The following is a 26,172-nucleotide window of genomic DNA, read 5'->3' as shown; positions in this document are numbered from 1 at the left end:
CCCTAAGTTCTTGCAAGATAAATGATTAATACACCAGCATTGTAGAATTCCTTACTAACCTAGGAGAGATCTCTTTGTCAATATCTGTTTAACTAATATATTACAACAGTTGGTATTTAGTCACATCTAGTATCCAGTAACAACAGTTTGGAAGCATATGTAGAATGATTCCTAAAGTAACATTTATTATTTCAGCTAAGCTCCGGAATGACTTCTAAATATAACTCTGTTTGGTCGCTTACCGGTAAGGATGAAGGTAGTAAGTGGGACAAAGTCCAGTTGTATTTAGCAAAGTTGTCTGGAGCGAGATGCGGCTAACAGTTAAGCTGAGAGACGAAGTCGAGTGCACTTCCGGTGGCGTGTGACGTCACACGAAGATGCTGGGAGCAGTAGTTCAGAGAGATTCCGAATCAAAGAGTGGCTTGAAGCTTGAGTGCAGTTGCTCAGAGTAGGCGGCACAAATACCAAGCAATTAGATAAGGGTGAGTTCATCCTTTATAGGAAGTTAGGAAGTAGGTGTGTCGATATAGGTGCAAGAGCAAAGGGAACAAACGATACTCAAAGAACAAGGCCATTCACAAAAAATATGACAGTAACAGTGCTCCCCCTCTGTGGAAGCAAGTCCCATTCACTGAACCAAGTGGGAGAAAGCCAGGAACAAGCTATTTTACAGGTCTGGGGACATAGTCTTAAAGGGGCATTGTTCACCAAAGTCACAATATGTCCCCAGACGGTTCTTAAAGGGCCATACACACCCAATAAAAGTTAATATGTTCTCAGGGGCCCAATCTTCCAGGGGCCATAGTCATGAGGAAGGAGGCTGGCAAATAGGCTTCTCCACGATCCATGGAAGCAGGGCAATTTTTCATTTAAAGGGCCAGTTACAAATAGCAGTTTGTAACAAGAGCCTCCTCTAGAGACTCAAACCAGAAAGCCGCAGCAGCAGTGACTGGGGCAATGCATGCAAGAGGCTGGAGAATAAAACCTTGTTGAATAAAATTTTTCTTAAGGTAACCCTCTAATTTTTTGTCCATTGGATCTAGAAAAGCACAACTGTCCTCGACAGGGATAGTGGTACGCTTAGCTAGAGTAGAAACTGCTCCCTCCACCTTAGGGACCGTCTGCCACAAGTCCCGTGTAGCGGCGTCTATAGGAAACATCTTTTTAAAAACAGGAGGGGGAGAGAACGTTACACCTGGTCTATCCCATTCCTTAGTAATAATTTCAGAAAACCTCTTAGGGATTGGAAAAACATCAGTGTAAGTAGGTACTGCATAGTATTTATCCAATCTACATAATTTCTCTGGGACTACAATAGCGTCACAGTCGTCCAGAGTTGCTAAGACCGCCCTGAGCAATATGTGGAGGTGTTCAAGCTTAAATTTAAATGTAGACATATCAGAATCAGGTTGAAGTGTCTTCCCTGAATCAGAAAAATCACCCACAGATTGAAGCTCCCCTGCTTCAGTACATTGTGAGGGTGTATCAGACATAGCCACTAAAGCGTCAGAGAGCTCTGTATTTATTCTAGTCCCAGAGCTGTCTCGCTTTCCTTGTAACCCTGGCAGTTTGGACAATACCTCTGTAAGGGTATGATTCATAACTGCCGCCATGTCTTGTAAGGTATACGCAATGGGCGCGCTAGATGTACTTGGCGTCCCCTGAGCGGGAGTTATAGGTTCTGACACGTGGGGAGAGTTAGACGGCATAACTTCCTCCTTGTCAATTTCTTCTGGTGATACATTTTTTAAAGCCAGAATATGGTCTTCGTAATCTATAGTAAAATCAGTGCATTTGGTACACATTCTAAGAGGGGGTTCCAAAATGGCTTCTAAACATAATGAACAATGAGTTTCCTCTATGTCAGACATGTTTAAACAGACTAGTAATGAGACCAGCAAGCTTGGAAAACACTTTAATAACTGCGAACAAGCAAAAAATAAAAACGGTACTGTGCCTTTAAGAGAAAAAAACAATCACATAAACTGCAAAACAGTGAAAAAAGCAGTAAAATCTACGAAATGTTTACAGTGTGTATAATAGACTGAAATAGCATTGCACCCACTTGCAAATGGATGATTAACCCCTTAGTTTCAAAACCGGATCAAAAAAACGATATAACCGTTTTTAAACAGTCACAAGCAACTGCCACAGCTCTACTGTGGCTCCTACCTGCCCATAAAACGACTTTGGAAGGCACAAAAACCCTTTAGAGGGGTCCTATATGTCAGGGGACTCCTTCAGGGAAGCTGGATGTCTCAAGCTGCAAAAACTACTGCGCACTTAGGGCGCGAAAATAGGCCCCTCCCAACATGTACTCACAGTGAGAGGGCCTTAAAAAAATATCCCTAGGAAAATCTAGTCAGCCATGTGGAAAAACTGGGCCCCAAAATAAAGTTTTATCACCATTTGTAATAAACGTTTATATACATCAAGCAAACGTTATATCTATTAAGTAATGAGAGTAAATAACAAGAATATTACCCTTTACAGTAAGCAGGATACCAGTCGTTATTAAATCACTGTAATCAGGCTTACCTTAAATAAATCAGGCACTGTCAGCATTTTCTAGCTTATCATCTCTCTAGAAAAATTTAAAACTGCACATACCTCAGAGCAGGTAAACCTGCACGCTATTCCCCCAGCTGAAGTTACCCATCTCTTCAGTTATGTGTGAGAACAGCAGTGGACCTTAGTTACAAACCGCTAAGATCATCGAAAACCTCAGGCAGACTCTTCTTCAACTTTCTGCCTGAGGCAAAAATACAACTCCGGTACCATTTGAAAATAATAAACTTTTGATTGAAGATAAACTACATTAAAACACCACACATCTCTTGATACTTCCCTTGTCGAGAGCTGCAAGAGAATGACTGGAGGTGGCAGTTAGGGGAGGAGCTATATAGACAGCTCTGCTGTGGGTGATCCTCTTGCAGCTTCCTGTTGGGAAGGAGAATATCCCACAAGTAATGGATGAATCTGTGGACTGGATACACCTTACATGAGAAATAGGGATTTATTGTAACTACGGAAAACACCACTTACCACCCTTAATATGTAGGTGATACACATGTGTTATTGTACATTGTTAATACAGAATGACTCTCCCTACACAAAATGTTTTGTCTCCTTCACCGCAATCTATAAACATTTCATGCTTAAAAAGAAAAATTGCTAATATAATATCCACTTACTGACAAATTCCTCCCTGACTTGAGACACGTACTCATTCTGGAGAAGACACGGTCTGGTGGCCCCTGGACCAATCTGATGCACAAGCTAGGTGTAGGACCACCCCTTATTGACATAACCGATTTAATAGCATTTTCATATTGTGTAAATTTTACAGATAATTTGAACCCATAAAATATCTCTAACTGTCCCTTGCTTGTAATAAAACACTAATAGCATTTTCCTTTTACAGTATGGTAACTACACTACATCAGATATTTCTTCTTTTTCCATTTCACATTTATGCATCAATGTAATCCAATGTAATGTAATAGAGTTGTGATAGTTTATCCTATCATTGTTATTCTAAATCACTGGGTTACAGATAAAACTATAAAAATAAAAACAAGCTTACGCACAAACAGTGAATCATAATATAAAGTGCCTTTTTCACTAGCAACTTCTGATGCAAACCTTTTATTGCTCTGAATGTGACATAAACTTAAGAGTTACAATGGATGCACAGCATAGAAACTTTCTTAAATATATTCCCTGAAGTTTGTTTTCATTTTTTTTTTTAAAAAACCTTTGCTCTATACAAATGGATAGATCCATCTCCAGTCAAGGGAAGCAGCTCCCCCTAAGCTTCAGGGTTAGCAAGAAACAAGAGTGATAAGAACAGTGAGAAACAAAGGTGTGAGGGTTAGCAAGAGATAAGATTGATATGCACTTTTAGAAACAAAGGTGTCAGGGTTAGCAAGAGACTCGAGTTATAAGTACATTGCACAGTGAAAACCAAAGGTGTCAGGGTTAGCAAAAGGCTAGAGTGATAAGTAAATTGCACAGTGAGAAACAAGTGTGTCAGGGTTAGCAAGAGACTAAAGTAATAAGTACATTGCACAGTAGGAAACAAAGGTGTCAGGGTTAGCAAGAGACAAGAGTGGTATGCACATTGTACAGTAGGAAACAAAGGTGTCAGGGTTAGCAAGAGACTAGAGTTATAAGTACATTGCACAGTGAGAAACAAAGGTGTCAGGGTTAGCAAGAAACTAGAGTGATAAGTACATTGCACAGTGAAAACCAAAGGTGTCAGGGTTAGCAAGAGACTAGAGTTATAAGTACATTGCACAGTGAAAACCAAAGGTGTCAGGGTTAGCAAAAGGCTAGAGTGATAAGTAAATTGCACAGTGAGAAACAAGTGTGTCAGGGTTAGCAAGAGACTAAAGTAATAAGTACATTGCACAGTAGGAAACAAAGGTGTCAGGGTTAGCAAGAGACAAGAGTGGTATGCACATTGTACAGTAGGAAACAAAGGTGTCAGGGTTAGCAAGAGACTAGAGTTATAAGTACATTGCACAGTGAGAAACAAAGGTGTCAGGGTTAGCAAGAAACTAGAGTGATAAGTACGTTGCACAGTGAAAACCAAAGGTGTCAGGGTTAGCAAAAGGCTAGAGTGATAAGTAAGTTGCACAGTAGGAAACAAAGGTGTAAGGGTTAGCAAGAGACAATGGTCATGTGCACTTTTAGAAACAAAGGTGTCCGGGTTTGCAAGAGATAAATTATATGCACATTGTAAAGTGAGAAACAAAAGTGTCAGGGACCAGGGTTAGCAAGACAAATGAGTGATATGCACACTGCACAGTGAGAAACAAAAGTATCAGGGTTAGCAAGACAAAGGAGTGATATGTACATTGCACAGTGAGAAACAAAGGTGTCAGGGTTAGCAAGAGATACAATTGATATGCACTTTTAGAAACAAAGGTGTCAGGTTTAGCAAGAGACAAGAGTGGTAAGCACATTGCACAGTGACAAACAAAGGTGTCAGAGTTAGTAAAGAGATGAGTGATATGCATATTGCACAGTGAGAAACAAAGGTGTCAGGGTTAACAAGACAAAGGAGTGATATGCACATTGCACAGTGAGAAACAAAGGTGTCAGGGTTAACAAGAGACAAGAGTGATATGCACATTGTACAGTAGGAAACAAAGGTGTCGGGGTTAGCAAGAGACAAGAGTGATAAGCACTTTTAGAAACAAAGGTGTCCACACTATTGTCTCTTTCTATCACTGAAACTTGTGTTTCTAAAAGTGCTTATCACTCTTGTCTCTTGCTAACCCTGACACCTTTGTTTCTAAAAGTGCATATCACTCTTATCTCTTGCTAACCCTGATTCCTTTGTTTCCTACTATACAATGTGTATATCACTCTTGTCTCTTGCTAACCCTGACACCTTTGTTTCTAAAAGTGCATATCACTCTTGTCTCTTGCTAACCCTGATTCCTTTGTTTCCTACTGTACAATGTGTATATCACTCTTGTCTCTTGCTAACCCTGATTCCTTTGTTTCCTACTGTACAATGTGTATATCACTCTTGTCTCTTGCTAACCCTGATTCCTTTGTTTCCTACTATACAATGTGTATATCACTCTTGTCTCTTGCTAACCCTGACACCTTTGTTTCTAAAAGTGCATATCACTCTTGTCTCTTGCTAACCCTGATTCCTTTGTTTCCTACTGTACAATGTGTATATCACTCTTGTCTCTTGCTAACCCCGATTCCTGTTTCCTACTATACAATGTGTATATCACTCTTGTCTCTTACTTACCCCAACACTTTTGTTTCTCACTGTGCAATGTGCATATCATTCTTGTCTCTTGCTAACCCTGACACCTTTGTTTCTAAAAGTGCATATCACTCTTGTCTCTTGCTAACCCTGATTCCTTTGTTTCCTACTATACAATGTGTATATCACTCTTGTCTCTTGCTAACCCTGATTCCTTTGTTTCCTACTGTACAATGTGTATATCACTCTTGTCTCTTGCTAACCCTGATTCCTTTGTTTCCTACTATACAATGTGTATATCACTCTTGTCTCTTGCTAACCCTGACACCTTTGTTTCTAAAAGTGCATATCACTCTTGTCTCTTGCTAACCCTGATTCCTTTGTTTCCTACTGTACAATGTGTATATCACTCTTGTCTCTTGCTAACCCTGATTCCTTTGTTTCCTACTATACAATGTGTATATCACTCTTGTCTCTTGCTAACCCTGACACCTTTGTTTCTCACTGTGCAATGTGCATATCACTCTTGTCTCTTACTTACCCCAACACTTTTGTTTCTCACTGTGCAATGTGCATATCATTCTTGTCTCTTGCTAACCCCGACACCTTTGTTTCTAAAAGTGCATATCACTCTTGTCTCTTGCTAACCCTGATTCCTTTGTTTCCTACTATACAATGTGTATATCACTCTTGTCTCTTGCTAACCCTGATTCCTTTGTTTCCTACTGTACAATGTGTATATCACTCTTGTCTCTTGCTAACCCTGATTCCTTTGTTTCCTACTATACAATGTGTATATCACTCTTGTCTCTTGCTAACCCTGACACCTTTGTTTCTAAAAGTGCATATCACTCTTGTCTCTTGCTAACCCTGATTCCTTTGTTTCCTACTGTACAATGTGTATATCACTCTTGTCTCTTGCTAACCCTGATTCCTTTGTTTCCTACTATACAATGTGTATATCACTCTTGTCTCTTGCTAACCCTGACACCTTTGTTTCTCACTGTGCAATGTGCATATCACTCTTGTCTCTTACTTACCCCAACACTTTTGTTTCTCACTGTGCAATGTGCATATCATTCTTGTCTCTTGCTAACCCTGACACCTTTGTTTCTAAAAGTGCATATCACTCTTGTCTCTTGCTAACCCTGACACCTTTGTTTCTCACTGTGCAATGTGCATATCACTCTTGTCTCTTACTTACCCCAACACTTTTGTTTCTCACTGTGCAATGTGCATATCATTCTTGTCTCTTGCTAACCCTGACGCCTTTGTTTCCTACTGTTCAATGTGCATATCACTCTGGTCTCTTACTTACCCTGACACCTTTGTTTCTCACTGTGCATATCATTCTTGTCTCTTGCTAACCCTGACACCTTTGTTTCTCACTGTGCAGTATGCATATCACTCTTGTCTCTATCACTATGTACAATTCACATTGGGAAACAAAGTTGTCAAGGTTATTAGGTTATATCTATCTCCTCTTAACTATCTGGCTGTCTTGTTCCACTCTTATTTTGGTTTTCTGAATACTTCTCACCACTTTAGATCTTCCATAGCCTGTTTACCTCTCTTTTTCCAATCCCTCTCCTCCGTACTCAGTGCATCTATCCTCCCACTTTTCATTGCTGTCCATTTCCTCTCTCCTTTCAATTATCTGTCTATAACTCATTCTTTTTTGTCTACCACTTTCCTGCCATTCTTGTCCTTCACCTTTTTCTTGCACTTTAGTCCTCAACCCTACATACTCATCTTACTCTGCCTGTTTTTTCCTCTAAAATGACTACATTTCTCTCGTTCTTCCATTCTACTTCTCTCCTTCTACCTAGCTCTCTTCTGCCAACTTAACCTCTCTCTTTCCATCTGTCTACCTCCCTTATCCATTTTACCTCTTTTCTCTTACCTCCCAATACTTTATCCACCTGTTTACCTATTTCACTCCTCTTATGTACCTATATTATTCCACTGTCTTATTTTACCTTTTTCTAAGGACTCTGCCTCTCTCTTCCCAGCTGTTTCACTACTTGTCTAATTAAAGGGACAGTCAACACCAGAATGTTTGTTGTTTTAAAAGATAGATAATCCCTTAATTACCAATTCCCCAGTTTTGCATAACCAACACAGTTATAATGATACACGTTTTACCTCTGTAATTACCTTGTACCTAAGCCTCAGCAGACTGCCCCCTTATTTCAGTTCTTTTGACAGACTTGCATTTTAGCCAATCAGAGCTGTCTCCATGGTAAATTCACGTTTATGAGCTCAATGTTATCTATATGAAACACGTGAACTAATGCCCTCTAGTGGTGTCAAAATGCATTTAGATTAGAGGCGGCCTTCAAGGTCTAAGAAATTAGCATATGAACCTCCTTGGTTTAGCTTTCAACTAAGAATACCAAGAACAAAGCAGAATTGGTGATAAAAGTAAATTGGAAAGTTGTTTAAAATGACATGCCCTATTTGAAACATGCAAGTTTTATTTGGACTTGACTGACCCTTTAATTTCATGTATACCTCTGCCCTCTACTCTGTTTCTTTCCTCCATCCTTTCTATCTATTTCTTCTCTCTACCTCTCCATTTATTATTCCTACCCCCTGATTTCCCTTACCCCTGTCTGCTTCCTCTGTCCTATTTCTCTTTTCACTCCACTTTGCCTGTCTCCTTCCCCTGTCTATCTCTCACATTATCTTTTTTTGTTCTCTCTCCTGTATCCAAATGATGAATCACACTGGGACACAGAACATGTACAGAATCCATTCTACCATGAAGCCAGCTTTTCCTTCCATAAGGCAGGGAGAGTCTACGTCTTCATTCCTTACTATTGGGATATACAACACCAGGCCACCAGGCGGAGGCAAAGACACCCCAGTCATAGGCTTAAATAATGTCCCTCCTACTTCCCCTATCCCCCAGTCATTCTTTGCCTTTTGTTACGATAGGAGATGGCAGAGAAGTGTCAGAAGATATGGATAGTCCTGTAATGGGTATGTTCCCTTCTAGAAAGGACTGGAGTTTTAAGTAATCATGTCAACCTCTCAGTGAGAGTATTGATGAAAGATTGTCTGGAGATGCAGGGAAAGTTTTTCTGCGAACCCATCCAGACTGTCACTAACAACTCCTGAGCAATCAGTGTTGACGAGTTTCACTGCTTGCTGTTACACACTCAAGTCCATGTCAGAGGCGCCGCTACAAGACTGTCACACTTAAGAGGCTGTGTCAGTTTCACAGCATGGATCCTAGAGGGTAAGACCATTTTTATATATAAACTTTCAAACGCTATAAAGGGTCACAGTGTGGCTCCTTTATACCTTAATAGGATGCTAGAGGGTAAGACCATTTTTATATATAAACTTTCATACGCTATAAAGGGTCAAAGTGTGGCTCCTTTATACCTTAATAGGATCAAGGGTTAATATCTCCTTCAGGGAGCTTATTCGAACAGCTTGTTTTTTTTTTATACTGCTTAACCTCTGAAGGACATATGACGGAATTTTTCCGTCATAAAACAATTGAGCAAACTGAAAGCTGTGTCCTTAAAGGGTTAATGTGTGAGTTTTTGTTTTGGGTTCATAGGCTGTGTGTTTTTGGCTTGGAACAAACCAGTTTCACTTTCATTTTTGAAGTGTTGCGCAGCTCATAATAACTTGGCACCCTTTTTAACAGCAGGGGAAGTCCTGTCTTACGCACTACGTGACCGGGTGTGGTCTCTTTTCATTTCCTACGATCCTGCTGCAGACTTTACTCTTAAGGAGAGCGTTTTCACTGTTAGCTGTCTGGGTCTAGGAGGTAGTGAGTGCCCCAGCCATTGGAAATATAAAGGTGCCATTTTTAAAATAAAAGTGTTTTCCTTTTGTGTCCTTCTGTGGGTATATACTAAGCTATGGAGGACTCTGATACATTAGAAGGTTCCACTCCTATCTTGAATAATAATTCCTGTTTATATTGTGAGGAGGCCATGGTTTGTCCGCCTGCTCAATTTTGTTCCATATGCCTAAACACTGTTCTAAAGTCTAACAAGGGAGACAAGCCTGCTAATATTCTTAGCACTATTAGCCCCTCTGAGCCATCTACCTCTCAGGATGCTATATCCCGTGATATTACTACCCTTTCTACGCCCCCCTCCACATGCAGTTCCCCGCAGCACAACTAATCCTCCATCTGGAGGAGGCTTTTTTCCTGCGGACTTTACCACGCAGTTACAAATCTGCAGTGTCTGCGGCCCTGGGTGCTTTACCTTCCTCTGGCAAGCGTAAGAGAAAGGTTAAACATAGTTCTCCTGACCTGGAGTCATCTAAATATTTGTCGGATTTAGCTATTATGTCTCAGCTATCCGAGAATGAGTTAACTTCTGTAGCTTTAGAGGGTCAACTTTTTGGGTTGAGATCAGTGTCTAAACCTCCCACAGTGGAGGAAACCTCCTTTAGATTTAAAATTGAGCATCTGCATTTTTTATTAAAGGAGGTTTTGTCTACGCTAGAGGTTCCAGAGGCTACACTACCTGAGGAACCTAAGATCCCAAAATTAGACAGGATTTACGAAGACAGGAAGGTCCCTCTGACTTTTCCTGTGCCCGTTAAAATGGCGAACATTATTAGTAACGAATGAGAAAGAATTGGTTCTTCTTTTTCCCCCTTGTCTACTTTTAAAATATTATTGCCAGTCCCTGACTCTCAGTTGGAAATGTGGGGTTGTATCCCTAAGGTTGATGGCGCTATCTCGACGCTTGCTAAGCGTGCTACTATCCTCCTTGAGGATAGTTCTTCTTTTAGTGAGGCGATGGATAAAAAAATGGAAACCTTTCTGAGGAAAATGTTTCAACATACAGGGTTTTTATTTCCACCGGTGGCCGCTGTGACCGCAGTTGCTGGAGCAGCTACCTACTGGTGCGACTCTCTGTCAGAACTCATTGAGGTCGAAACTGCCCTCGAGGACATTAAAGAGAGAATTAAGGCTCTGAGAATTGCTAATTCTGTGACGCAAATATGCAGATTATTCGCCTAAATGCAAAGGCCTCTAGCTTTGTGGTCCTAGCCCGTCGGGCTCTCTGGTCGAAGTCTTGGTCTGCAGATATGACTTCTAAATCCAGACTCCTTCCGCTTCCCTTCAAGGAGAAGATTTTATTTGGTCCAGGGCTGGACTCCATTATTTCTAAGGTTACTGGAGGGTAGGGTGCCTTCCTACCACAGGATAAGAAGAACAGGTCTAAGGGACGGCAATCCATCCCAAAGATAGCAATCCTCATCCAAGCCAGAGCAGCCCAAGAGTACTTGGAAGCCGGCTCAGTCCTGGAATAAGTCTAAACAGACTAAGAAGCCCGCTGAGAACAGATCAGCATGAAGGGGCGGCCCCCAATCCAGGATCGGATTAAGTAGGGGGCAGACTCTCTCTTTTTTCATCCTTGGGTCCTAGAGGTGATATCTCAGGGATACCAGATAGGTATCAAATCTCATCTCAAGATTGACTACCAGACCAGAGAAGAGGGCTGCCTTTTTATGGTGCTTACAGGAACTATCCTCTCTAGGAGTAATTGTCCCGGTGCAATTTTTCCTTTTCGTGGTCCCAAAAAAGGAGGGGACTTTCCGTCCAATTCTGGACCTAAAGTGCCTAAACAAGTTTCTCAGTGTCCCCTCCTTCAATATGGAGACGGTATGGTCAATGCTTCCTCTGGTTCAGGAAGGACAGTTTATGACCACCATAGACCTGAAGGATGTATACCTTGTTCCAATACACAGGGAACATTTTCAGTTCCTGAGGTTTGCGTTACTGGATCAGCACTTCCAGTTTATTGTACTTCCGTTTGGCCTAGCTACTGCCCCAAGAATGTTTACGAAGGTTCTTGGGGCTCTTCTAGCCGTTGCCAGAACACAAGGAAATTGCAGTAGCACCTTACCTGGGCGATATCTTGGTACAGGCACCACCTTTTCGTCTAGTGGAAGAGCATTCGGAGTCCCTTCTCAGTCTTCTTCGATCACATGGATGGAAGATAAACTTAGAAAAAAGTTATCTTATTCCAAATACCAGGGTGAATTTCCTGGGTACTAGAATAGACTCCATATCCATGAGGATATTTCTAACAGACCAGAGACATTGCAAGCCAACTTCTGCAATTCTTGCCCTCCGGGCCTCCCTGAGTCCCTCCATGGCTCAGTGTATGGAGGTGATTGGACTCATGGTGTCCTATATGGACATTCCTTTTGCCAGATTCCGTCTTAGACCCTTACAACTATGTATGCTAAGAAAGTGGAACGGCGACCATTCTGATCTGTCCCAACAGATTGTGTTAGACAACCGATCAAGAGAATCGCTCTCTTGGTGGCTCTGTCCAGATCATCTGTCCCGAGGCACGTGCTTCTTGAGAACGTCCTGGGAGATTGTGACTACGGACACAAGCCTATCCAGCTGGGGAACCGTTTGGGGTGCCAGGAAGGCACAGGGGCTGTGGACTGAGGAGGAGTCCTCCCTTCTGATAAATATTTTAGAGCTCCGGGCAATCTTCAATGCTCTGAAGGCTTGGACCCTTCTAGGTTCGTTCCAGTTTATCAGATTCCAATCAGACAATATAACTTCAGTTGCCTACATCAACCATTAGGGGGGAACAAGAAGTTCCTTGGCGATGAGAGAAGTATCTCAGATACTGGAGTGGGCGGAGACCCACAGCTGTACGCTGTCAGCGATCCACATTCCGGGTGTGGACAACTGGGAAGCGGACTTTCTCAACAGGCAATACTTTTACCCGGGGGAATGGTCTCTCCACCCAAGGTGTTTGCAGAGATATGCAGTGAGTGGGGGACGCCAGAGATAGCTCTCATGGCGTCCCGCCTCAATACTAAGCTACCCAGGTATGGGTCGAGGGATCCTTAAGTGGAGCTAGTAGAATCCCTAGCAGTGCCTTGGAGGTTCAAACTCATATATCTTTTTTCTCCATTACCGCTTCTCCCTCGTGTGGTGGCCCGCATCAAGCAGGAGCGTGCAACAGTGATTCTGATTGCTCCATTGTGGCCGTGGTTTGCGAATCTGGTGGGGATGTCCTCATCTCCTCCATGGAAGTTACCTTGTCGCAGGGACCTGGTGTGAAAAGCATGGTTTTTCTTGGCACAAGGTTATGGTTGCCAGGATGGACTGGAGAAAGGTTTATCTGCTAGTTCCCTGAAGGGACAGATCTTGGCCCTGTCTGTGTTAGTGCAGAAGAGGTTGGCTGAGCTTCCGGGTGTGCAGTCCTTTGTCAAGGCTCCAACTAGGATTAGACCTGTGTTTAGATCGGGGGCTCCTTGGAGCCTCAATCTTGTTCTTTGTGTTTTGCAGCAAGCTCCATTTGAGCCCATGCATACTGTTGACATTAAATTATCCTGGAAGGTTCTCTTTTTGTTGGCTATTGCTTCTGGACGCAGAGTTTCTGAGATTTCTGCTTTGCAATGTGACCCCCCCTTTTCTTGTTTTCCATGCGAATAAGATGGTTTTACGTACTAAATTAGGATTCCTTCCTAAGGTAGTGTCGGATCGCAACATCAATCAAGAGATTGTTGTTCCTTCCTTGTGTCCTAATCCTTCTTTAGCGAAGGAAAGTTTGCTTCACAATCTGGATGTGGTTCGTGCCTTGAAGTTTTATCTTCAGGCTACTAAAGGAGTTCAGACAATCTTCCTCTTTGTTGTCTTTACAGGGAAGAGTAAGGGGAGGAAGGCTACTACGACTTCTCTATCTTCCTGGTTGAGGAGTGTCATCCGCTTAGCTTTTGAGACAGCGGGACAACAGCCTCCTGAGAGTATAACGGCTCATTCGACTAGAGCAGTGGCTTCCTCCTGGGCTTTTAAGAACAAAGCCTCTATGGATTAGATTTGTAAGGTGGCTACCTGGTCCTCCTTAAACACTTTCTAAATTTTACAAGTTTTGTGTTTTTGCTTCGGCTGAAGCAGCTTTCGGGAGAAAAGTTTTGCAGGCTGTGGTGCCCTCAGAATTGGGTCCGCCTCTTTTTTCTGTTCCCTCCCGTAATTCATTCAGTGTCTTTTGGAGCTTGGGTATAGTTTTCCCAACATTAAGGAATGAAGTTGTGGACTCTCCCTGCCTTATGGAAGAAAAACCTAATTTATGCTTAACAGATAAATTCCTTTCCTTGATGGGCGGCCCTCTTTTTTATTATTTCTTCTGGCACCTTTTATACCCTGATGTTTCTCCTACTTTTCCTTGTTTCCTCTGCAGAATGACTGGGGATAGGGGAAGTGGATGGGATATTTAAGCCTTTGGCTGGGGTGTCTTTGCCTCCTCCTGGTGACTAGGTGTTGTATTTCCCAACAGTAAGGAATTAAGTTGTGGACTCTCCCTGCCAGAAAGGAACAGAATTTATCTGGTAAGCATAAATTATGTTTTTCCTCTGAATCTCTCCCCTTACCTGTCTACCTTTTTTCTACCATCTATCTACCCCCTCCACATCAGTCTATCTATTTCCCTTCCACTAGTCTCTCTCTATTCCCTTTTATCTACATCTCCTTTAAAGCTGCAATTAGGATTAGTATATCTTTAATATCAATGTCTGTTTGCCTAAGTGTAGTATCAAGTGATGATGGACTCCACAAGTCTATAACTCCTTTCACCCATATTTTCTCTACTATCCCATGATCAACTCCTTTTTACACCTTTTTTTCCTTTTAAATAAATATTTATTCTTCATCTGCACTTCCACAATGCTCTTTTGCCTTTTCCTTCTATTAGCTGTTCTCTTCCATTTCCCCCTCTCCTTCACTGTCATTATTCCATTGCTTTTTCCATCTCCAGATTGTCTGTTCTTCCTCCTCACTCTCACAATCTGTCTTGCTTTTTCCCTCTCCTGACGCTCTCTAGTCTCTCACCATTCTCTTTATGCATGCTCTCTTTATCTCTCATCTCCAACTCTTCAACCCCCCTCCATTTCTCTTTTTTGCTGAAGTTACAGCTATTGAAGTCATGCTGCAGATGTTTGGATAAAATTAGAAGTGGGATAGAATTAGACTGGTTTGTGCAGACAGGAAGGGTGTCATTATGTTAAACTGTAACATTTAACCTCTTCTGTTCCTAAACACCCTCTGCTCACTCTTATTTGCAAACATCACACGTTAGGTAAGTTATATCCCACACATAGTAAATGAAATCTGTCTGTTGATCCTATGTCACCTAGATATATCAGACCCTCAGCTTATTTCACATCACATGAAATTTTTTTAATAATAATATGTACTAGCAGGTCTATAGAATCTTTCATTCCTCTAGAAAGGTTAATATCAGTCTCATTGCTTACCCCGTGTGCCATTAAAAAAGAGTGTTTGTCTTGAAGGATTCTGGATAACCACAATGGAGCCATCATACTGATGTAGCCGGCAGCTGATTTCCGCCATACCGCCCTCCACCACTGTGACATTTTCAGCTTGAACTTCTTGAGAGAAAACTGCAAAACAGAGAATGGTACAGGTATAAGTCTATTAAGTATATGCTGTAAGGATTATACAAAGTACAAGAGTCCATCATTTGGGAAACAATGATTTAAAACTCTCTGCTCTGGCGAGATTATCTAACGCAGCCTTATTAGTACTGTAAAGCCTCTTAAATCATTTAAGGGAGGAAAATTTCAGCTTCAGATGTGATTATCAATTCAGGGTACTGAAGGCCTGATATTTAAAACCTCGCTGATCCGGTGAGATGATCTAAGAAGTCTCGTTGGTACGGTGAGGCCCTTAAAATAAATTTAGAAACACAAATTTTAACTTGAGACATGTTTGGGTTGCTATGTGGTGTTCTTTATTTGAAACAGAGGCCTCTACATTACAATACAAGGTCTAGAAATATATTGTGTGATTTCTCTCCATGCCATCAAGGTTTTGAATATCAGGCCCTGGATATGAAGGAGATACACACATTTCAATATAGTGCTAAAGGAAAGCAAAAAAACAAAACAAAAACAAAGACGTTGTATATTTTCTCTCCATGCCGGTAAGTTATTGATCATCAGGCCCTCAGTAAGGAGGCACTGAATATATACAAATAATTGTGCTTCAAAATTCATGAAATTAGATTGCATGAGCAAAATAACTTTTTGGGAGCCTGTCTCAGCCACAAACGTACATGATGTGAGAAAGTGAAAGTGTTATGAGGGGTGACGAAGACTCCTATTAACTAGAGGGGTGAGACACATAGAAAAGGAAAGTTATAGATGGCGAGAGAAATTGCCCTTGATGGGTCAAAAGATTTACACTTAGCCAAAAGGGTTTGAATGAAGTTAAAATATCTGGGTCTGGAAGTGGAGGACAAATAAAATGAAAGAAAGGGGCAGGTGTGAGAAAGGGATACAAGTTGCTGAGAAATCTTTAGCGGTGAGACAGAGAGTGGAACGTAGTTGAGGGATACAAAGAAGAATCACAAAGAGTGGAAATGATGAAGATAAAAAAAGAGTTGATAAAGAAAGAAGAAGTTTTGTAAAGTCACAGAGGGGGTCAGAAATAGAGGATTGGATGCTAGACAGGTACAGATGGTAAAAGAAAGTAACAGGAGGTGAAATAATATAAAGCAGAGCGGTGAATAGAGCTCTATTTATAACTAAGCATCACCATGAGGAGTTTTCTTTGACATTTGTGATGATTTTCAGCTGGAGCTGTGTCAAACCGAAGAAGCTCGTTAACCAAGGTCTTTACACTGACACAGATCGTTAGCTGGGAGATTTAGGCTGAAGTTTTATTTGACCCTAAGAGAAGCGCAGAAGTGACAGTCACAAAAAGAGCTCCATACATCCTGCTACAAGACGTGTGTCACATAACTGCACAAGGGAAAAGTCTCTTAATAGCACAGCCAAAAGGCTGATTAACCAGGGCTAATAAAGGATCTTCATCCAGATTCCAATTCACCTGAGAGGCTCTCTCACTGATATAGCTATTATATACAAATACCCTAAATCTTAGTGTCACAGGTTCTCTGCTCTAGTGAAGCGCCAATCCACGCACACCTATGGCGGGCTGTGAAAAATGACCTGCCAGCCTGCAGAAAGGGAATAGAGAAAGAGGGGCGCTGATGGGGACATATAATGGACTAAACTTATAACAATGTCATTGTCATTTATCACCAGTGTAAATATATTAAGGGGGCATAAAACTCAAAATGCTCACGAATGAATTTCAGTTTTGGATAAAAGCATTTTTTGCAGGACACGTATTATGTAAAATGTTTCTAGTAACGTTTTTAACTATTTCAGTGATCTTTTTACTGTGCACTGAGCATATGCACATATTCCATTCCTGTGTAGAGAGCAATTATTGGCGACCCAAGTTATATCATTACTGACAGATACATGAAACTACTGGCTCACTGAGCAGATGTGGGATTTAAATATACATGTGCTCCATGCCCAGTAAAAACTATGACTGAAACAATAACTTTTACTAGAACTTATTTTTGCCAATGGAAAAAAAAATTCTATATAAAGGGACATGAAACCCACATTTTTTTCTTTCATGATTCTGAAAGAGCAGGCAATTTTAAACAATTATCCAATTTACTTATATTATCTAGTTTGCTTCATTCTCTTGATATCCTTTGTTGAAAAGCACATATAAATATGCCCAGTAGCTGCCGATTGGTGGCTGCACAGATGTTTCTTGTGATTGGCTCACCCATGTGCATTGCTATTTCTTCAACAAAGGATGCCTGAAGAATTAAGCAAATTAGATAATAGAAGTAAAATGGAACACTGTTTAAAATTGTATTCTCTATCTGAATCATGAAAGATACATTTTGGGTTTCATGTCCCTTTAATATGGAAATGCCTTGAGTTATTTCACGTTTTACGTTTTTATGTTCCTTTAATCAAACTAGCAGTATTCATCCAAAAAAAAAAAAAAGAAAAGAAATTAAACTGAATTTGCTGTTATTCTTTGTATACCATTATGGAAGAAAACATGATCCATTATGTGAATTAGAACCACTATACCCTGCTAGTGTAACAGTCACATACTAGATAAGGTGATGACAGTTTCTAAGTACTGTGCTTTTTTTGTATATTTATAAGAGACCTTGAACATTTCTCTGTGGCTCAGAATTCAATATTCAGTTCTGAGTCATATTACTTTATATTTACACTGAAGACCGAGTGTTAAATCCTCTTGTAATAAAACCCATAAAAACATTTTCAGACTCATCTTTCTCTACCTCAATTTCATTATCTTTCCACAACCCATTTTTCCCTTGCACTTATTTTGCATGAGTTTTTTTCTTCCTCTCACTTTTCTTTGTAATTTTCCTCATTCTTATTTTTTCTCAATTACCCTACAATCTTCTTATTAATCAAATGGAGGTTGGGAAATTTTACTCTGAACATTATCCATCTAAAAGGATGATTGGAGAACACCAACAATATTACTTTACCTCTCTATTAACAAACTTTGTCACATAATATTATGTGACGTCAATAAAAGACTTCAATAAAGTTTAAAAAAAAACTATTACTTTACCATTCATACTCAACAGTTTTTGACATTATTCAAACAAAATAGTCCTCTGGAGCTAAGGTAAAGTATCACTTGCTTGAAAAGTCCATTTCATGTCCTTTGCAAACCCTGTATCATAAAGGGTTAACCTAAAAAAAGTTCAAATATAGGAGTACCAGGTGCCTGAAGACCTGACAAGGCTAAAGATTCTCTATAAATGTTTTACCTGTGGCTCAGGTAAGATAACACAGAACTTAAAGGGACATGAAACCCCAAAAAAATATTTTGTGATTCAGATAGAGCATACAATTTTAATCAACTTTCCAATGTACTTCTATTATTAAATGTGCTTACTTATATTTTTGTCCTTTGTTGAAGGAGCAGCAATGCACTACTGGACCTGGCTGATCACACCAGGTGAACCATGACAAGAGGAATATATGTGCAGCCACTAATCAGCAACTAACTCCCAATAGTGCTTTGCGGCTCCTGAAACTACCTAGATATGATTTTCAACAAAGGATATCAAGAGAACGATGCAAATTAAATGATAGAAGTGAATTGGAAAGTTGTTTAAAATTGTATGCTCTATCCGAATTGTGAAAGAAAGAATTTGAGTTTCATGTGCCTTTAATTGTTTAACTAAGTCACACTTTGTGACTGTTGATCTGTGAAGTAACAATCTGTAACTAAGAACTTAGAGACCTATGGATAGGGTTGCCATATTGCTGCTTTAAGAGAGGACACACACAAAAATACATGTCAGGGGTTGTTTAAAGAAATGTTTCAATCATTTTCCATTCTAAGAACCATGGCATGTGCATTTTTCACGTGTCCGCCTTAAAGTGGCAATATGGCAACCCTACCAATGGATAAAGATTATCAATAAACATCATAAACTGAGTATTTCTTGTGCACTTGGAATTATTTTAAACATTCCTGTTATTTGAGTTTTCTGACCAAAAGTTCCCAAACTACCTTTGAGGAAATTAGGAGTGTCCAAGCACAACAATGGCTCATCACTAGGAAGAGCAGTTATAACCTCCAGAGAGTGCATTTCATTTTACAGTGCAATATCAGCTCTAGAATTGTAAGGATAAAAATAAAAAATTACCAGCGTTCCCACACACCATTCCATAGAAAAGGTCTATCAACTCAGCAAATCACAAAAATTCTCAACTCCAACAGGCCCATTTATCAAGCTCCGTATGGAGCTTGAAGGGCCGTGTTTCTGGCGAGTCTTCAGACTCGCCAGAAACACAAGTTATGAAGCAGCGGTCTAAAGACCGCTGCTCCATAACCCTGTCCGCCTGCTCTGAGCAGGCGGACAGAAATCGCCGGAAATCAACCCGATCGAATACGATCGGGTTGATTGACACCTCCCTGCTGGTGGCCGATTGGCCGCGAGTCAGCAGGGGGCGGCGTTGCACCAGCAGCTCTTGTGAGCTGCTGGTGCAATGTTAAATGCGGAGAGCGTATTGCTCTCCGCATTTAGCGAGGTCTTGCGGACCTGATCCACAGTGTCGGATCAGGTCCGCAAGCCCTTTGGTAAATGGGCCCCCAACTGTTAACATTAGGGTTTGGAAAAGGGCTCTAACCTACAAAGTGAGTGCAATTTCATTAGGTTCTATTAGTACTCTATATGCTACAGAATTTGCGTCATACAATTTCAAAGGGGCAATTTTTTTCATTCAGGATTCCGATAGCCAGAAGTGAAGATTTTGTGCGTGTTAGCGCTCGTATTACAAGTTGAAAGTAAAACTTTTGCACGTGTTCTAACTTCAGGACTTTAGATATCACTAACCCGACAAGAGTTATTAATATTTCACATTCCAACGTTCTTCACATACAGTAACATTTTATTTTCATTTTAAATAAATATTTCTATACATATCTATATATTCCTATAACTATATATATCTATTAATATAGATATATGTATACATTTTACATTAACATTATCAGAGATATATTATATATACAGTATATATATATATATATATATATATATATATTTTTTTTTTTAAATAAAAATAAAAAAAATTCTATGTGAAGAACATTGTAATCTAAAATATGTGTTGCCCGCTTTAAGTCTAACGCAGTGTCGGGTTAACGCAAGTTATATAAAAATTAAATATAAAATATTGAATAAATAATTATTATACATACTGTAAAATATACATAAATTATATACATAAATATTCTAGGGATATTTTTAGAATATTTTAGCACATCTACAATAGTTATTTAGATTAATTATTAATATAAATGAATGAATTGTTAATATTAGGATAACTAATTCTTCATGTACGCTTAACCAAAAACCCGAAGCACGTTACGCATATTTTACATTCCAATGTTCTTCACGTAGAAAAAAAATATACAGGTATAGCTAGAGTATATACAGATATATATATAGGAATATCAATTTAAAAATACAAAGAACATTTTCCCCTATTTAAAGAGCATTGGAATGTTCAATATATATAGTAAATACACAGTAATAAATAAATAAAAATATATATATATATATAAATATATATATATATATATAAGTCACAGTATGGGACCCAACACACACCTCCTCATTACACAACAGCCGGGATGCAAGTCAAATAATTTAGATACAGAATTTCCTAGGGACACGCACTCTCCATTAGTACTTAATAACCCTTTATTGGTGTATATCACTTTGTAGTCAAATACATGACAATATATCATATGCCTTTAAACCCTTATAAAATATTTTTATTAATATATTTATGAATATGTTTTTATCAGATGGTGTTTATAGAAGTGTAACGGTTTATTTTAATGTATTTATATTGCATTTGGTGCAACTTTTATTTTATGTCTAACACTTTATGTGAGGTCTTCGTTTGCACTAACATGACACGTGTTAAATTAAAATGCCCGAGCAAATGTGTATATTTTAAACTAGTAATATGCACGCAAATCAATGAGCCCGATATCTTGTGCGTGCTACCGTTACCGCACCACTTGTCGTCTAGTCCAATGTTTCTCCCTATAGGATAGCCAGTTCCTCAATACATTAGTTTCTGTCTGTTACAATGGTTATTAAAAGGCTCCTATATTATCATTATTATACTTTATTTATGAAGAGCCATCATATTCCGCAGCGCTGTACCCCTTATAATAGCTCAGGGGAACATCTACTTGTTTTATAAATGCATGCTACATTGTTCTATGCATTATGTCCCTGTATCAAGCACAGAAGAGGTTCATACTGATTAGTAGCGGAGGTCTCTTTTACCTCAGAATCTAGCAGAATTAGCCAGACCTCTGACTTTAGACTTGTAACAAATGCAAATAAGGCAATTATGCCCTGCCAAGGAGTAGTGTAAATGAAATGGGAAACACTTTCCTTCTCATTCCTCTTCTTGTATCAGAGTTGTACATCTGGTTTTTAACAGATTTGAAGGCTCCTTTCATAATGAGACCTTCAAAAAAGATATAAAGACCTCATAATCGTAATAAAAGCTCAGAAATCTAGGTAGCTAAAGACAAAACCACTTATATTCAAGATGGCTGAACAGTACCACTGAGGGAGGTTTGGGTGTTAATTCTCACACATTACTAGTTTATTAACTTTCAGCTTTAGACTGCAGCAAAGCAAAATATTTTTGACAACAGAAAAACTACTCTGTTCAACAACTCTAAAGCAATATTTTGGGATGTCACAGTGAAAATGTTGGTGGTTGAGCAGAAATATGGATATATACAGAATATCTGACTAAGTTTACAAATACAAGTTTACAAAATATAGCTTCTACCCTTAAAGGGATACGTCTACCAAACATTAAATGCAATATGCAGAGGGATTGTGATAAACATACATCTTATCTATTAATACACTGAAAAGTGCTAACACAATTGAACAGTAGAGGGCAGCATATCAGACAAACTCATTTGAAGTTGCATAGCAGCGTTTTGTAGATCATAATCAGCTAGATCATGAGTTGAGCATTATGACTCAAATAGCAGCGTTATGGGCCATACCGCATCATTTTCCCTAATGCAGCCATATATATACATATAGGTGTACCGCAAGCCTTTTAGCAACGTCAATACCACACTCGTAAAAATTACGTTTTTTAATGGGATTTAATAGCGCTGATATTAAGAGTTTTTATGGGAGGCTAAAAAGCGAGCGTTACACTCTAAAACGACAAGATCCGTAACGCCATCTAAAGTCAGTAGTTATGAGTTTTACGCTACAAAGCTGTAACATAAAACTCATAACTAAACTGCTACAAAGTACACTAACACCCATAAACTACCTATTAACCCCTAAACTGAGGCCTTCCCGCATCGCAAACACTATATTAAATTATTAACCTGTAATCTGCTGCTCCCGACATCGCTGCCAGTAAAAAAATGTATTAACCCCTATTCCGCTGCTCCCCGACATTGTCAAAACTATACTAAAGTTATTAACCCCTAAACCGCCGCCCTCCAGCATTGCAAACTCTATTTAAATATTATTAACCCCTAATCTGCCGTCCGCCCACATCGCCCCCAGTATATTAAAGTTATTAAGCCCTACACTGCCGCCACTATAATAAACCTATTTACCCCTAAACTGCAAGCCCCCCACAACGAAATATAATAAATTAAAGTATTAACCCCAAAACCCAAAGCCCCCCACATCGCAATAAACTAATTTAAGCTAGTAACCTCTAAACCTAATGCCCCCTAACGTTATATTAAAATTACAATTTCCCTATCTTAAATTTAATTTAAACTTACCAGTGAAATTAAAAAAACTAAGTTTAAACTAACAATTAAACTAATATAATTATTAAACTAAAATTAAACTAACTACCAATTAAATAAACTAAAATACACATTAAAAAAATCCTAACACTACTATAAAAATTACAAAGTATCTAATTACAAATGATCTAATCCAACAAAAAATAACAAACACTAAATTACGAAAAATAACAAACGAAATTATCAAAAATAAAAAAGAATTACACCTAATCTAATAGCCCTATCAAAATAAAAAAGCCCACCTAAAATAAAAAAACCTAGCCTACAATAAATTACCAATAACCCTTAAAAGGGCCTTTTGTAGGGCATTGCCTTAAGTTAAACAGCTCTTTTACCTGTAAAAAAAAAAATCACAAAGACCCCCCCCCAACAGTAAAACCCACCACCCAACCAACCCCCCAAAATAAAAAAAACTAACTCTAACAAAAACCTAAGCTACCCATTGCCCTGAAAAGGGCATTTGGATGGGCATTGCTCTTAAAAGGGTATTTAGCTCTTTTACATGCCCAAACTCTAGACTAAAAAAAAAAACACCCAAAAAACCCTTAAAAAACAACAACTTAACATTAACCCCCTACGATCCACTTACAGTTTTTGAAGTCCCGCTTGAATGATCTTCATCCCGGCAGAGAAGTCCTCATCCATACGGCGAGAAATCTTCATCCAGGTGGCCTCTTCAACCATCACCCCGGCTGCGAAGTCCTCATCCAAGCGGCAAGAAGTCTTCATCTAGACAGCCTCTTCAATCTTCATCCAGACGGCATCTTCTATCTTGATCCCGGCGGCACGGAGCCGGTCCATCCTGAAGACATCCGGCACGGAGCATCCTCTTCATACGGTCGCCACCATACACTGAATCTTCAATGCAAAGTACGCAATCCAAGATGGTGTCCCTTGCATTCCTATTGGCAGAAAAATTTGAATCAGCCAATAGGATTTAAGCAGCTCTAATTCTATTGGATGATGAATCGCCGGGATCAAGAAAGAAGATGCCGTCTGGATGAAGATTGAAGAGGCCGTCTAGATGAAGACTTCTCGCCGCTTGGATGAGGACTTCGCAGCCGGGGTGAAGGTTGAAGAGGTGTTAGACTTTTTTCTGACCCGCTCTCTCCCCATTGATATCTATGGGGAAAGCGTGCACGAGCACGTCAAAACAGCGCTTGTTTTTGGTGCGGTATTGAGCTTAAAACCACCATATCGCCCGCACAAGCGGTGTTTTTTAAAACTTGTAATGGCTGCACTATAGGGGGTTAAATAACGCCACTTTTGTTGCGTTTGTTAATTTCCCTATAGTGCTCAAAACTCGTAATCTAGGCGTATGGAAGTTAAAGGGACACTGTAAAAATGTTTTTCAATTAATGTATTTCCAATTACTTGTTATACCACAATGTATGAGAAATTGCATTTTCAGGTTTATTTGTGTATATGGAATAGCTGGTTTTGTGATTTGAAACCACAGCCTATTACAATGGGTTGAACTTGGTGGTAAAATTATATCTCAGTATGTTATCACTTTGTGTTAACACAATTGCTTCCTTACCTTATATCTGTTTGTAAACCAAAGCCCAATACTTAGAACAATTGGAAATTATATTTTTATTACTTAACCATACTGCACCCCACTGGGAGTGTAATTTATTCTCTGGCTGTGGACAAATACGCTTATCAATAGCGTAGGCTCCAGTATAGAAACCTTCAGTAAAGGTGGGGATACCACAAGCTAAGCCAGCTATTTCAAATGCCAAAATAATGGTAAAGGAGTTACTTGTACACTGTGTAATACACTCCAGCTGATAAAATGGATCAGTGGGAACAAAAATTAAAGAGGAGAAAATTATTGGGTAAACTGTTTTTTTAAGGGGTTAAGATTGTGCTTTACATTGATAAACCATTTGGTTTCAAATATGTATTTCAAATAATGTATTGGCATTGGAATAATGCATGTTTCTGCTTTTAAATATTATTCTTAAAATTACTATTTAAATATACATCAGCCACATACAGGAACCAAAAAATAAATACTGGAACACCTGATATATAAAATTTGCAGTATTTACCAAGTTTTTATAAAAAAATACTATGGATTCCAGGACATTGTTTTTTTTTTACCATTAAAATGTTTTAAATCGATGCTTGATCCGAGGCTTTAATATTTTAGCCTTCTGCAAGGTTAAGATTTCTCTATCATTACTTTCTGTCTGGGGACCATCTGATTAAAAACTCGCCGGCATGGAGAGAAATCTCGCCAAATCTTTCAGGCTTTTTTTAGCAATATTTTGCAATGTAGGTGTCTCCTTCACACCCAGAACTCTGCATACAACAAGAAACAACTCTCAAGAAAAAAATTGCCTTTTTAAAAGTCTTTGATTGACCTTGAGGTAGCAACGAGACGTATTAGATCACCTCGCCAAAGCGGAGAAGTTTAGGTCATCAGGCCATGGGTCTTAATATACATTTTGCACATACAGATGTACAGCATTTCATGTTTCTCATATTCTTTGGTCTAGCCCATGATATCATACACATGTATAGTAATTAAAGGGACATGAAACACGAAACACAATTCTTTTTGTTTTATGGTTAAGATAGAATACAATTTTAATCAACTTTCTAATTTACTTCTATTATCTTATTTGCTTCACTCTCTTGATATCCTTTACTGAAAAGCATACCTAGATAGGCTCAGTAGCTGCTGATTGGTGGCTGAACACAGATGCCTGTGCATTGCTATTTCTTCAACAAATGATATCTAAAGAATAAAGCAAATTTGATAATAGGAGTAAATTAGAATGTTGTTTAAGATTGTATTCTCTACCGAAATCATGAAAGAAAACATTTGGGTTTTGTGTCCCTTTAAGAGTAACTAAGATCACCAAGCTTCAAATAGACATAGGCCTCAAGCCTGTAGACACCAGAAATAAAATAAATGTAAAATAACCAAAAGAGGTCTCTAAACTTACATTACATTTGAAAGAAGAAGAGACAGAGGGGGCGATTTACCATGCCCCGTATTGGCCCAATGCAGCTGTTTCCGCGCGAGCCTTCAGGCTTGCTGGAAACAGGAATTAAGATGTAGCGGTCTTAAGACCGCTGCTCCTTAATTCGTCCGCCACATCTGAGGCGGTGGACAGCAATGCGCCTGATCACATACATTGCCCAAGCATTTTTAGTGAAATGTTTGTGCAATGATAAATGCGTATGC

General features: G+C 39.3%; 1 protein-coding gene across 1 annotated transcript in view; it reads right to left on the bottom strand.

The window, feature by feature from the left end:
• The window catches only part of CADM4 (cell adhesion molecule 4), a 512,369-nt gene that overhangs the window by 114,196 nt on the left and 372,001 nt on the right, over positions 1–26,172 (bottom strand). The window contains exon 2 of the mRNA XM_053691199.1: positions 15,002–15,148. Within this exon, the coding sequence (XP_053547174.1) occupies positions 15,002–15,148 (147 nt within the window). The remainder of the gene's footprint in view (positions 1–15,001; positions 15,149–26,172) is intronic.

The sequence above is a fragment of the Bombina bombina genome, chromosome 8, assembly GCF_027579735.1.
Source record: "Bombina bombina isolate aBomBom1 chromosome 8, aBomBom1.pri, whole genome shotgun sequence".
Lineage (NCBI taxonomy): Eukaryota > Metazoa > Chordata > Amphibia > Anura > Bombinatoridae > Bombina > Bombina bombina.
This window is presented reverse-complemented; position numbering and strand designations above follow the sequence as displayed.